The 15,490-nt window shown below is 40.9% G+C and overlaps 1 protein-coding gene across 1 annotated transcript in view; it reads right to left on the bottom strand.

Annotated features, from left to right (window-relative positions):
- Positions 1 to 15,490, bottom strand: part of WASHC4 (WASH complex subunit 4) — a 293,185-nt gene that overhangs the window by 213,581 nt on the left and 64,114 nt on the right. Inside the window, exons 10-12 of the mRNA XM_053716956.1 lie at positions 9,391 to 9,516; positions 8,030 to 8,137; positions 7,360 to 7,506 (exon numbers count right to left, since the gene is read on the bottom strand). Coding sequence (XP_053572931.1) covers positions 7,360 to 7,506; positions 8,030 to 8,137; positions 9,391 to 9,516 — 381 coding nt within the window. The remainder of the gene's footprint in view (positions 1 to 7,359; positions 7,507 to 8,029; positions 8,138 to 9,390; positions 9,517 to 15,490) is intronic.

Genomic DNA, 15,490 nt, shown 5'->3' on the forward strand with positions numbered 1-15,490 from the left:
GAATGGGAAAGAATGCCAAATATCAAGCTTCTAGCAACCAGAAGCAAATGAAAAATGAGACTGAAATAATGTGGAGACAAAAGCGACGCCCATATTTTTTAGCGCCAAATAAGACGCCCACATTATTTGGCGCCAAAAATGACGCCACATCCGGAACGCCGACATTTTTGGCGCAAAATAACGTCAAAAAATGACGCAACTTCCGGCGACACGTATGACGCCGGAAACGGAAACGAATTTTTGCGCCAAAAAAGTCCGCGCCAAGAATGACGCAATAAAATGAAGCATTTTCAGCCCCCGCGAGCCTAACAGCCCACAGGGAAAAAAGTCAAATTTTTGAGGTAAGAAAAATATGATAATTCAATGCATAATCCCAAATATGAAACTGACTGTCTGAAAATAAGGAAAGTTGAACATTCTGAGTCAAGGCAAATAAATGTTTGAATACATATATTTAGAACTTTATAAATAAAGTGCCCAACCATAGCTTAGAGTGTCACAGAAAATAAGACTTACTTACCCCAGGACACTCATCTACATGTTTGTAGAAAGCCAAACCAGTACTGAAACGAGAATCAGTAGAGGTAATGGTAAATATAAGAGTATATCGTCGATCTGAAAAGGGAGGTAAGAGATGAATCTCTACGACCGATAACAGAGAACCTTATGAAATAGACCCCGTAGAAGGAGATCACTGCATTCAATAGGCAATACTCTCTTCACATCCCTCTGACATTCACTGCACGCTGAGAGGAAAACCGGGCTCCAACTTGCTGCGGAGCGCATATCAACGTAGAATCTAGCACAAACTTACTTCACCACCTCCCTTGGAGGCAAAGTTTGTAAAACTGATTTGTGGGTGTGGTGAGGGGTGTATTTGTAGGCATTTTGAGGTTTGGGAAACTTTGCCCCTCCTGGTAGGAATGTATATCCCATACGTCACTAGCTCATGGACTCTTGTTAATTACATGAAAGAAAGTCTTGCTTGAAGAAAATAAAAACTATCATATTATCACCTCTTTCACTTTACCTCTTCCTATTACTTAGTATAGGCAAAGAGAATGACTGGGGGTGGAGAGAAGGGAGGACCTATATATACAGCTCTGCTGTGGTGCTCTTTGCCACTTCCTGTTAGCAAGAGGATAATATCCCACAAGTAAGGATGAATCCGTGGACTCGTCGTATCTAGTAGAAGAAAACAGAATTTATGTTTACCTGATAAATTTCTTTCTCCTACGGTGTGTCCGGTCCACGGCTTCATCCTTAGTTGTGGGATATTCTCTTCCCCTACAGGAAATGGCAAAGAGAGCACACAGCAAGAGCTGTCCATATAGTCCCCGCTCTGGCTCCGCCCCCCAGTCATTCGACCGACGTTTAGGAGAAAAAGGAGAAACTATAGGGTGCCGTGGTGACTGTAGTGTATGGAATAAAAAAAAATTCAAACCTGACTAAAAAGCCAGGGCGGGCCGTGGACCGGACACACCATAGGAGAAAGAAATTTATCAGGTAAACATAAATTCTGTTTTCTCCTACATTGGTGTGTCCGGTCCACGGCTTCATCCTTACTTGTGGGAACCAATACCAAAGCTTAAGGACACGGATGAAGGGAGGGAGCAAGTCAGGTTACCTAAACGGAAGGCACCACGGCTTGCAAAACCTTTCTCCCCAAAACAGCTTCCGAAGAAGCATAAGTATCGAATTTATAAAATTTGGCAAAAGTATGCAGAGAAGACCAAGTCCCTGCCTTACAGATCTGATCAACAGAAGCCTCGTTCTTGAAGGCCCATGTGGAAGCCACAGCTCTAGTAGAGTGAGCTGTAATTCGCTCAGGAGGCTGCCGTCCGGCAGTCTCATAAGACAATCGGTTGATGCTTTTCAGCCAAATAGAAAGAGAGGTAGCAGTAGCTTTCTGCCCTCTCCTCTTACCAGAATAAACGACAAACAAAGATGTTTGTCTGAAATCCTTTGTTGCTTCTAAATAGAATTTTAAAGCACGGACCACATCTAGGTTGTGTAACAAACGTTCCTTCTTTGAAACTGGATTCAGACATAGGGAAGGAACAACTATTTCCTGGTTAATATTCCTGTTGGAAACTACTTTTGGAAGAAAACCAGGTTTGGTACGTAAAACTACCTTATCTGCATGAAATACCAGATAGGGAGAAGTACACTGCAAAGCAGATAATTCAGAAACTCTTCTAGCAGAAGAAATAGCAACTAAAAACAGAACTTTCCAAGATAGTAACTTAATATCTATGGAATGCAAAGGTTCAAACGGAACCCCTTGAAGAACTGAAAGAACTAAGTTTAGACTCCATGGAGGAGTCATAGGTCTGTAAACAGGCTTGATTCTGACTAACGCCTGTACAAACGCTTGTACATCTGGCACGGCTGCCAGACGTTTGTGCAACAAGACAGACAGAGCAGATATCTGTCCCTTTAGAGAACTAGCTGACAGACCTTTCTCCAAACCCTCTTGGAGAAAGGAAAGAATCTCAGGGATTTTGATTTTACTCCAAGAAAAACCCTTGGATTCGCACCAACGGATATATTTGTGCCATATCTTATGGTAAATCTTCCTAGTCACAGGCTTTCTGGCTTGAACCAGAGTATCTATAACTGAATCTGAAAACCTACGCTTAGATAGAATCAAGCATTCAATTTCCAAGCAGTCAGTTGCAGAGAGACTAGATTTGGATGTTCGAATGGACCTTGTACTAGAAGATCCTGTCTCAAAGGTAGCTTCCATGGTGGAGCCAATGACATATACACCAGGTCTGCATACCAAGTCCTGAGTGGCCACGCAGGAGCTATTAGGATCACCGAGGCCTTCTCCTGTTTGATCCTAGCTACCAGCCTGGGAAGGAGAGGGAACGGTGGAAACACATAAGCTAGATTGAACGACCAAGGCGCCACTAATGCATCCACCAGTGTCGCCCTGGGTTCCCTGGATCTGGACCCGTATCGAGTAACTTTGAAGTTCTGACGACTCAAATAATCCTCCTCCCAGTTGTCTACCCCTGGGATGTGGATTGCAGATAGGTGGCAGGAGTGATCTTCCCCGCATTTGATGATCTTGGATACCTCTGTCATCGCCAAGGAACTCTTTGTTCCCCCCTGATGATTGATGTACGCTACAGTAATCATGTTGTCCGACTGAAATCTTATGAATCTGGCCTTCGCTAGGTGAGGCCAGGCCAGGAGCGCATTGAATATCGCTCTCAGTTCCAAAATGTTTATCGGGAGAAGGGACTCTTCCCGAGACCATAGACCCTGAGCTTTCAGGGAGTCCCAGACCGCGCCCCAGCCTAAGAGAATGGCGTCGGTCGTGACGATGACCCACTCTGGTCTGCGGAAACTCATTCCCTGAGACAGGTGATCCTGAGTCAACCACCAGCGGAGTGAGTCTCTGGTTACCTGGTCTACTTGAATCTGGGGAGACAAGTCTGCATAATCCCCATTCCACTGTTTGAGCATGCACAGTTGCAATGGTCTTAGATGAATTTGAGCAAAAGGAACCACGTCCATTGCTGCAACCATTAGTCCTATTACCTCCATGCACTGAGCTATAGAAGGCTGAGGAATAGATTGAAGAACTTGACAAGCGTTTAGAAGTTTTAATTTTCTGACCTCTGTCAGAAAAATCTTCATTTCTACAGAATCTATTATTGTTCATAGAAAGGGAACCCTTGTAGACGGGGACAGGGAACTCTTTTCTACGTTCACCTTCCACCCGTGAGACCTGAGAAAAGCTAATACAATGTCTGTATGAGCCCTTGATCTGGAAAGGGATGACGCTTGGATTAGGATGTCGTCTAAGTAAGGTGCCATTGCAATGCCCCTCGGTCTTAGAACCGCTAGTAGGGACCCTAGCACCTTTGTGAAAATTCTGGGAGCAGTGGCTAAACCGAACGGAAGAGCCATGAACTGGTAATGTTTGTCCAGAAAGGCGAACCTTAGGAACTGATGATGATCTTTGTGGATAGGAATATGTAGGTACGCATCCTTTAAGTCCACGGTAGTCATGTATTGACCTCTCCTGGATTGTTGGTAAAATCGTTCGAATGGTTTCCATTTTGAATGATGGAACTCTGAGGAATTTGTTTAGAATTTTTAAATCCAGAATCGGCCTGAAAGTTCCTCTTTTTTGGGAACTACGAACAGGTTTGAGTAAAACCCCAGACCTTGTTCCGCTGTTGGAACTGGGTGTATCACTCCCATCTTTAATAGGTCTCCTACGCAATGTAAGAATGCCTGTCTCTTTATCTGGTCTGAAGATAAGCGAGACATGTGGAACCTTCCCCTTGGAGGAAGTTCCTTGAACTCTAGAAGATACCCCTGAGAGACTATTTCTAGTGCCCAGGGATCCGGAACATCTCTTGCCCAAGCCTGAGCAAAGAGAGAAAGTCTGCCCCCTACTAGATCCGGTCCCGGATCGGGGGCTACCCCTTCATGCTGTCTTGGTAGCAGCAGGCCTGTTTACCCTTGTTCCAGCCTTGCATCGGTTTCCATGCTGGTTTAGGCTGGGAAGCGTTACCCTCTTGTCTAGAGGCTGCAGAGTTAGGAGACGGTCCGTTCCTGAAATTGCGAAAGGAACGAAAATTAGATTTGTTCTTAGCCTTGAAAGGCCTATCCTGTGGGAGGGCATGGCCCTTTCCCCCAGTGATGTCTGAAATAATCTCCTTCAATTCTGGCCCAAAAAGGGTCTTACCCTTGAAAGGAATATTAAGCAGTTTTGTCTTGGACGACACATCCGCCGACCAAGATTTTAGCCAAAGCGCTCTGCGCGCCACTATACAAAACCTGAATTTTTCGCCGCTAATTTAGCCAATTGAAAAGCGGCATCTAAAATAAAGGAATTAGCCAACTTTAGTGCGTGAATTCTGTCCATGACTTCCTCATATGGAGTCTCCTTATGGAGCGAATTTTCTAGTTCCTCGAACCAAAAAGACGCAGCCGACAGGAATAATGCACGAAATTGGCTGGAGAAGGAAACCTTGCTGAACAAATATCTTTTTAAGCAATCCTTCCAATTTTTTATCCATAGGATCTTTGAAAGCACAACTGTCCTCAATGGGAATAGTTGTGCGCTTGGCCAACGTAGAAACTGCCCCCTCAACCTTAGGGACTGTTTGCCATGCGTCCCTTCTGGGGTCGACAATGGGGAACATTTTCTTAAATATAGGAGGTGGGACAAAAGGTATACCTGGCTTCTCCCACTCCTTGGTCACTATGTCCGCCACCCTCTTGGGTATCGGAAAGGCATCAGCGTGCACAGGGACCTCTAGGAATTTGTCCATTTTGCACAATCTCTCTGGAATCACCAAAGAGTGACAATCATCAAGAGTAGTTAGCACCTCCTTAAGCAGGGCGCGGAGATGTGCTAACTTAAATTTAAATGCCACAATATCAGGTTCTGCCTGCTGAGAAACTTTTCCTGAATCAGAAATTTCTCCCTCAGACAGACCCTCCCTCACTGCCAATTCAGACTGGTGTGAGGGTATAACAGATAAATTATCGTCAGCGCCCACTTGCTCATCCTCTGTATTTAAAACTGAGCAATCACGCTTTCTGGGAAATGCTGGCAGTTTGGATAAAAGATTTGCTATAGAATTATCCATTACAGCAGTTAATTGCTGCATAGTAACAAGCATTGGCGCGCTAGATGTACTAGGTGTCGCCGGCAAAACTGGTGTTGACACAGAAGGAGAGGATGATGAACTATCCCCACTACCTTCATTTGAAGAATCATCTTGGGCAACCTTATTAAATGTAACAGTACTGTCCTTACTTTGTTTCGACGCCATGGCACAATTTGAACATACATTTAAAGGGGGAACCACCTTGGCCTCCATACACACAGAACATATGCTATCTGAAGGTATAGACATGTTAGACAGACTTTGGCAGGCTATCAATGCAATAAAACCGTTTTTAAACAAAACCGTTACTGTCTCTTTAAATAATAAAAAGAGCACACTTTATTTCTGAATGTTCGAAAAACTATGAAGGAAATATCCGATCTTTACAAAATTTGCACCCTAGTGTCTTAATGCTTAATAAAAGTATTGCACACCAAATTTCAAGTCTCTAACCCCTTAAATGAGCAAACCGGAGCTAAATGTTCAATTTACCAGTTTAAACCCACTACAGTCCCTGCCACAGCCTTTGCTGCAGCTTTTACCTTCCTTGGGGGGTTATTCACCACATAAATAAGCCTTCTTGAAATCGTTTTTATGGCCACAGGACCCTCTCACATGAAGCTGCATGCACTGCTTCCAAAAGTAACTGCGCAATTGAGGCGCGAAAATGAGGCCTCCTCCCTCTGCATACCAGAGTGAAGGGGCCTTCCTGACTAGATTAGGTGTCTAAACAACTGCCAGGCGTAATAAAAACGTTCCCAAAGGTGTTTCAAAGTCACAAAACACTCCAAAAGTCATATAAATAATATATAAATCAATAGATTTAGCCCACAATAGTGTCAACCAGTATAGAGCCCATTTATAAGCCTTCATTCTGTTATGAGTCTAAGAAAATGGCTTACCGATCCCATAAGGGAAAATGACAGTCTTCTACCATTACTATGTGTTGTTAGAAAATAGACTGGTCATACCTGAAGCAGATAAGTCTGCAAACTGTTACCCCCAACTGAAGTTCTCTGGTTTCAACAGTCCTGTGTGGTAACAGCAATGGATTTTAGTTACTGGTGCTAAAATCATACTCTTTTAACAGAACTCTTCATCACTTTCTGTTGTAGAGTAAATAGTACAAACCGGCACTATTTTAAAATAACAAACTCTTGATAGAAGAAATAAAACTACAACTAACACCACATACTCTTTACCATCCCCGTGGAGATGCTACTTGTTCAGAGCAGGCAAAGAGAATGACTGGGGGGTGGAGCCAGAGGGGGGACTATATGGATAGCTCTTGCTGTGTGCTCTCTTTGCCATTTCCTGTAGGGGAAGAGAATATCCCACAAGTAAGGATGAAGCCGTGGACCGGACACACCAATGTAGGAGAAAATATGTTTATACGACTAACTATTTCTCCTAGATTTAAATTTCAGTCCATTTCAATGCATAAAAACATACCAGAAGTGTTTTCTGATTGAATTTAACTATTACGGAAATTTTTTAGAAAACTTTTCCAAAAGCAATAAACTGGTCAACATTTTTTAGGCAATTATAAAGATCCTGAAATCCCTATTTACAATAAAAAGACCTTAAAAAAAAAAAAGTTTTTTCAAATACAAATTAAAATTATCTACAAGAGCAAGAAACAAAATACATTTTCTGTACATAAAAAACAATGCTTTTCTCTAGTATTAAGAAATATATATATTATAATTGCACCTACCATTTGTGTTCCCACACTTAATGCTAATGCAACAATAAGTCTTCTCTGTCTTGTGCTTGGACCGTTGAGGGTGTTCTCAGCCAATACAAGTGCAGAAAGAACATCTAAGCGTTGCTCACTGTATTTCTTATCAGAAATCACTCTTTTCTGTATGCAGAGACAAATTGTGTTATTTTTGCACCAAGTCTAACGATATTCTGATTGGGGAAATCTAATCTATAAATAATGCAAAATTTATATTCTGTTTGGAGTCTACATTTATTCTCATAAACTATATATTTTTTTAATGAATATCTTGTTATGAGCATTCTAACATGCCGTTTCTCAAACTCCAAAATGAAGAAATAATTTCCAATAAAAATTCCTTTTAAAATAAGGGGCTATGTCCACACCCTATACCAGTGACGGCAAACCTTGGCACACCAGATGTTTCAGAACTACATTTCCTATGATGATGATGATGTATATATATATATATATATATATATATATATATATATATATATATATATATATATATATATATATATATATATATATATATATATATATATATATATATATATATATATATATATATATATATATATATATATATATATATATATATATTCTTGCTAAAAAAGGAAAAATTAAATATTCTAAAAATAACTCTTTCTGAAAGAAATACCTTGGCAACAGCAATGGCATTTAGAGCTTGATGCTGGAGGTGCTGTGTAATGTGGGAAACTGAATCAGCAACAACCATACTTCTTCTGTGAAAAGTGTGCTCTATGGCCTGTAAACACAAAGCCAAGAAGCAAATGTTAGTTAAAAAATGGTTTTATCATACATAATATCAAAGGAAAGATTCCAAATATTACATACAAAATAAATCTTTTTCTAAATGTTACAATGTGCTTATAATGCAGAACAGTTGAAAGGGGCTTCTAAAAACTGTTTACAAAGATAAAATGCTCCCATGCATTTGTTATCATGCTTAAAGGGACACTAAACCCACATTTTTTCTTTCACGATTCAGATAGCGCATGCAATTTTAAGCAACTTTCTAATTTACTCCTATTATCAATTTGTCTTCGTTCTCTTGCTATCTTTATTTTAAAAAGCAGGAATAGGAGTCTGACCATTTTTGGTTGAGAACCTGGGTTATGCTTGCTTATTGGTTTGCTAAATGTAGCCACCAATAAGCAAGACATATCAAGGATGCTAAACCTAAAATGGGCCGGCTCCTAAGCTTTACATTCTTGCTTTTTAAATAAAGATAGCAAGAGAACGAAGACAAATAGATAATAGGAGTAAATTATAAAGTTGCTTAAAATTGCATGCGCTATCTGAATCATGAAAGAAAACATTTGAGTTTAGTGTCCCTTTAACTAGCCCATCATTCATAGCCAGTAATTGTGCCCAACATACATAACATGTAAATTCACCAGTATAACCTCTTTCATTTAACTGTTCTCCTCTCTCTTTTGTCCTATTTACCTACATGTTAAAGAGGTAAAAATAAAATGCCAGGATACAACTATGTGTTTAATTCCCATATAGAAGTTATATGTATAAAGTCAGCTGGAAATCAGCCATGCAGTATCAATCTCAAGATGAGCATGGTCAATGATTGGCAGCAATGTAAAATCATCACTCCTCATTAGGTCAGCATCTGTGTTCAACTACAAACTAGCAATGCACAATTCCAAGCTTCACTAGTGAAAAGATATATGTTCTTGGACCAGTAGGTGTAAAACTTCTCATTTTTGTTTACTAGCTTTGCATGTGAAAAAAAGACAATGCAAAAGGTAAACATTTGCTGTTTTCACAATACGTATAGAGTTCTTACTGAAAGAACCACATTCAAACAATCTGTGAAAGTCTAAATTTCACTTGTTTATGATACTCTTACCTCCCCTCCTTCCACAAGTCAGTACCACATTGGTTTATTTAACTTTCTTTATAGTATTAAAACAAAATGGATTACCAAAACATTATGAATTAAGTCTAAAGAGGACATGCAGTTTTGTAATATTTATACCGTACCTTGAGCAGCTCTACAAGTCTACATAATGCTTTCACTGACGTTTTGGTCATAGGCTTCTGCATAGACATATATAAGTTCATTGTAGTTCTGATGATGTTGCTAAGGCCACACGCATAAAGAAAGCCCTAGGAAAGCATTATAAAGCAATGCTAATCAATCAACTCTAATCAGCACAAGAAAACAAAATCATACAAAAACTGTCAAAAGGATATGAAACTCCTCTTAAAATGTTTACACATGCACAGTGAAAAAATGATGCAATGCATATTATTTGGTTGGCTTTATTTCCTGTGATTTGTCTCTGAGAGGCTACAGTGCAATCTCCAAGGATTAGAACCCTGAACATGCTACGCAGTGATTGTTTGATCTGTGTAAGACCTCCTGTATATATGTCCCCAAGTGCAGGGAAGATCAGAAATATACTGAAAATCCTTTCAAATGGCTCTGTCCCTAAACTGCACTGATTTCTAACAAACATTTAATTTTGTATGCAAATTTTGTATGCAAAGTACAATGCTTAACTGATGATGTTTATTATGGATGCATTTATAAATATGATAAATCGTTCCTATGTGAAACTCTCATACTAATTTTTTTAGATGGCAACGCAGTCTTTTACAAGGAGCTTCCCGAACCTATTTTTCCCACCTCAGGTCTCAGCACAAAACCTCAGAAGAAAAGGCCAACAACAGTGCAACATAGCTTAGCAAAAAGCCGAAACTCCAACAAACATACTCAATATATAAAGTGTAAGGGGGTTCATACATGTTTACAGCTCTTTTCATTGTGATTTTAACTGCTCTTGAAAAAGGCAGACGTCTGCCAGAACAAATTGAGCTCTTGATTCATACTATTTTTATCGGATTTTATTAAAGCTAAAATTACTGCCATCAATGTTTCCGGTGTTTTCTGAATAAAAATTCTTCAAGTAACCATGTGGGCAAGTTCCATTTAGTGCAGGCTGTTGGCTAAGCTATACTGCACTAATGTTGGCCTTTTCTTCTGAGGTGGGAGAGAGAGGTTTGGGAAGCTCCTTGTGAAAGAATGAGCCACAATCTAAAAAACAGTTCTGTGCAGACGGTGGAGGAGTAACCGGAGCTGGCAGCATCTTGATATACAAGGCAAGTTATTGTGATTGTTATTTTTTTCTGTATTTTCACTAATAATCTGGCTTGATGATGTTTTTAATTTCTCATACTGGAAAGTTACATAAACATAATTAATAAAAGCCATAAAGCTTTACAAATATGTCCAAACAAGACATAATATCAGATCTAACGGAAATAACAATTAAAAAAATAACTTTTGTGAAAATGCAGGAGATAGCCAGAACAGCATAATACAAAAAAAAAAAAAAAAAAAAAAAAACACAAAGAAGAGACATCAAAAAGAAAATTTATGCTTACCTGATAAATGTATTTCTTTTTTGACACGATGAGTCCACGGATCATCTTAATTACGAATGGGATATTCACACCTCCTGCTCAGCAGGAGGAGGCAAAGAGCACCATAGAAGAGCTGCTATATATAGCTCCTCCCTTCCCTCCCACTCCAGTCATTCTACCGAAGTTAGGAAGACAAAGGAAAAGCCAAGGTGCAGAGGTGTCTGAAATTTACAATAACCCACAACCTGTCTATAAACACAGGGTGGGCCGTGGACTCATCGTGTCAAAAAAGAAATAAATTTTTAAGGTAAGCATAAATTTTCTTTTCTTTTTTAAGACACGATGAGTCCACGGATCATCTTAATTACTAATGGGATTCAATACCGAAGCTAGAGTACTCAGATGATACGGGAGGGACAAGAAACCTAAACGGAAGGCACCACTGCTTGAAGAAACTTTCTCCCAAAAGCGGCCTCAGCCGATGCAAAAGTGTCAAATTTGTAAAACCTTGAAAAAGTGTGAAGAGAGGACCAAGTTGCAGCCTTGCAAATCCGTTCCACAGAAGCTTCATTTTTAATGCCCATGAGGAAGCAACAGCCCTCGTGGAATGAGCCGTAACTCTCTAAGGAGGCTGCTATCCAGCAGTCTCAAATGCAAAACGTATGATACTCTTCAGCCAAAAAGAAAAAGAAGTAGCCATAGCTTTCTGTCCCTTGCGTTTTCCTGAGAAAACCACAAACAAAGAAGAAGACTGACGAAAGTCCTTAGTCACCTGCAGGTAAAACTTTAAAGCACGGACCATGTCCAAATTGTGCAGAAGTCTTTCCTTCTTAGAAGAAGGATTAGGACACAAAGCACAACGATCTCCTGATTAATGTTCCGATCAGAAACAAACTTAGGAAGAAATCCTAATTTGGTACGTAAAACTACCTTATCTGAATGGAAAATAAGATAAGGAGACTCATACTGCAATGCCGAGAGTTCTGCTACTCTCCGAGCAGATGAAATAGCAACAAGAAATAAAACTTTCCAAGATAACTTAATATCTAAGGAATGCATAGGCTCAAACGGAGCCCCTTGAAGAACTTTGAGAACTAAATTAAGAATCAATGGAGGAGTAACTAGTTTGAACACAGGCCTGATCCTGACTAAGGCCTGACAAAAAGAATGTACATCTTGGACATCCACCAGACCTTTGTGTAACAAAATAGATAAGGCCGAGATTTGACCCCTTAGGGAACTCGTCGATAAACCTTTCTCCAAGCCTTCTTAGAGAAAAGACAAAATTCTAGGAATCCTAACTCTACTTCATAAGTAGCCCTTGGATTCACACCAATAGAGATATTTCCGCCAAATCTTATAGTAAATACTTCTAGTTACAGGCTTACGAGCCTGAATCATGGTCTCTATGACCGAGCCAGAAAACCCCAGCTTGGGTAAAATTAAGCGTTTAATCTCCAAGCAGTCAGCTTCAGAGAAACTAGATTTGGGTGAAGGAAGGGCCCCTGAATCAGAAGGACTTTCATCAACAGAAATGTCCAAGGTGGTAGGGATGTCATCTCTGCCAGATCAGCATACCAAATCCTGCAAGGACAGGCCGGCGCTATGAGGATCACTGAGGACCTCTCCTGTTTGATTCGAGCAATTACTCGAGGAAAAAGAACAAACAAAGGAAACAGGTATGCTATTTTGAAGTTCCAAGGGACCGCCAGAGCATTTATCAGTTACGCCTGGAGGTCCCTGGATCTTGACCCGTATCTCGGGAGCCTGGCATTCGGACACAATGCCATGAACTTTAATTCCAGCTTATCTCACTGGAGAATCAGGCTGGAGAATACTTCCGGATGGAGATCCCACTCCCCCGGATGAAAGTTCTGCCTGCTCAGGAAATCTGCCTCCCAGATATCCATCCCTGGGACGTGGATCGCCGACAAGCAGCAAGAATGGGCCTCCACCCACTGAAATATTTTGGATACCTCTGTCATCGCCAAGGAACTCCTCGTTTCTCCCTGATGATTGATGTAAGCCACTGATGTTATGTTGTCCGGCTGGAACCTGATAAACTGTATCAAGTCTAACTGGGACAAGGCCAGAAGAGCATTGTAGATCGCTCTCAGTTCCAGAATGGTTATGGTAGAACAGACTCCGACCGAGTCCATGTTCCTTGAGTCTTTAGAGAGCCCCAGACTGCTCCCCACCTTAGAAGGCTGGCATCTGTTGTCACAATCACCCAAGAAGGTCTGCGTAAGCAGGTCCCTTGGGAGAGATGATCCAAAGACAACCACCATTGCAGAGAATCCCTTGTCTCCTGCTTTAGAAATAAGTGAGGAGACAAATCCGCATAATCTCCGTACCATTGCCTCAGCATGTTTAACTGTAGAGGTCTGAGATGGAAGCGAGCAAATGGGATGATCTCCTTGTCGCCCATATCAGCCCGATTAACTCCATGCACTTAGCCACTGATGGCCGAGGAGTGGACAGAAGGACTAGACAAGTATCGATAATCTTTAGTTTCCGGACTTCTGTCAGAAAAATCTTCATAGACAGGGAGTCTATTACGGTTCCCAAGAAAGTTACCCTTGTATCTGGAACTAAGGAACTCCTTTCTAAAGTTACCTCCCACCCGTGAGATCGTAGGAAGGACAACACCAAGTCCGTGTGGGATCTTGCTAGCTAAAAAGATGACGCCTGGACTAGTGATGTCGTCCAGATAAGGCGCCATTGCAATGCCGCACGATCGAGCACCGCCAACAGAGATCTCAGAATCTATGTGAAAATTCTGGGAGCTGCTGTAAGACCGAAAGGAAGAACCACAAATTGGAAGTGTTTGACCAGAAACCTTAGGAACCTTTGATGATCCCAATGGATGGGAACATGTAGGTACGCGTCCTTTAAAACTATTGTTGTCTTAAAATGACCCTCTAGAATCAAAGGAAGAATGGAACGATAGTTTCCAACCTAAAGGACGGTACCCTGAGAAATTTGTTTAGACTCTTGAGGTCTAAAATTGGTCTGAAGGTTCCCTTCTTTTTGGGAACCACGAACAGACTGGAATAACATCCCAGACCTTGTTCCTGTACATGAACAGGAACAATCACTCCCAGGCTGGAAAGGTCTCTTACGCAGTGTAAGAACGCCTCTCTCTTTGTCTGGTCTGCAGAAAATCTTGAAAGCAGAAACCTGCCTCTGATAGGAAAACTTTTGAACTCTAATTTGGATCCATGGGAAACATTTTCTATTGCCCAGGTATCCAGAACATCTCGAGCCCAAGCCCAAGTGAAAAAGGAAAGTCTGCCCCTTACAAGATCCAGTCCCGGATCGGGGGAAGGACTGCCATGTTGTCTTGATTCAACAGTAGGCTTCATGGATTGTGTCCTTAACTCAACAGCAAGCTACTTATGCCAGAAAGGGAATCCAAAAAGTTTAAACTGCTTATACCTGGGAAAAGGAGTGGAAGAATTTTCCCTGCAATCTTGAAAGGAACAAAATGATCTCATACTTCCTTTACGTTATTTACTCACTTAAAAACCCTTTTCCAATTCTTGGGAGAGGGGTGTCTGTCCAAAAGAAACAGAAAACGTATGACACCAGTACGCCGCCGTACTGGAAGTAGTAGCCATATCCAGCTTCTAACCATAGGGTCCCTCCATGCGAATAGCATCTCCCTCTAAGTTATAGAGAAACATGGGGATCCCTATAGCCCTATCTTGTACAGAAATATACTTCCAACGAGAAGGGCACATAACAATAATAGTATAACCTACCTGTGACGAGGTCACCCAGAGGAGCTAACTCAGTAGGAAAAGAAACTCAAGATCAGATAAAGGAATAAGCTCATCAGAGACTGAGAAATCCTTATTCGATACTCCTGAAGTAACTTCAACTTCTGTGTCAGATAAAGGAGTTACCCAGAGAGACTGAAATGTTCCCCCATATGCTACCAAAGTATCTTCCGCCTCCAGGCTTAAGGGAAGAAACATTCGTAATTAAATACACTACATCAAGCGGATTCCGTGCTTAGCACGGGAAAAGCATACAATGTAACATATTTCGCCATGACCTAATATGAGCGAAGTTTAGCAAAGCAACTCCAGATGGAGATTGCGAGGAAGCGCATGTGGGCTACAGAAATTTTTGGACACTTGAGAGAAAAAATTCTCTATCCCCTTAGAAAGTTCTCTTTACAACATAATGAAACACCTTGTAGGGTTTTGTGATTCACATACGGATGAGAGTTAAAAAAATTTAACCGGTACAGTCTCTAAATTTTAAAGAGTAACTTCTTTATTTCAATTGGCAGAAATGGCTGAATAGAAAACAAGAGGTAGATAATGCTGCAAGCCCCCTCTACACCTCAGCTTAACCCAGCTGAGGTGTCTGTCAGCCCAACTGCTCAATACTTGACTGAAGCTCTGTGTTTTAAGCGCACACGCTGTCATATATTTTCAATATCTGTTAATACTAAGAAAAAGGTGCTTAGTTAAAACCTCCACTATCTTTCCGATAACCGGAAGCCTTGTGGGCGTTTCAAAAGTCGTCTCCCGGGCGCCACTATTATTTAGTTAAGTTGAGCCACCGGGAGAATAACAAACTAGGCAGTCTCTTAGCATATCTAAATCCTTATTCGATACTCCTCTTAGGCAGTTGCTTCCGTATTAATAAACAAGTAGAGAAGCACTGTCACACTGAGCTTGCACCCGGCATTACAGTACAT

Source organism: Bombina bombina, chromosome 6, assembly GCF_027579735.1.
Source record: "Bombina bombina isolate aBomBom1 chromosome 6, aBomBom1.pri, whole genome shotgun sequence".
Lineage (NCBI taxonomy): Eukaryota > Metazoa > Chordata > Amphibia > Anura > Bombinatoridae > Bombina > Bombina bombina.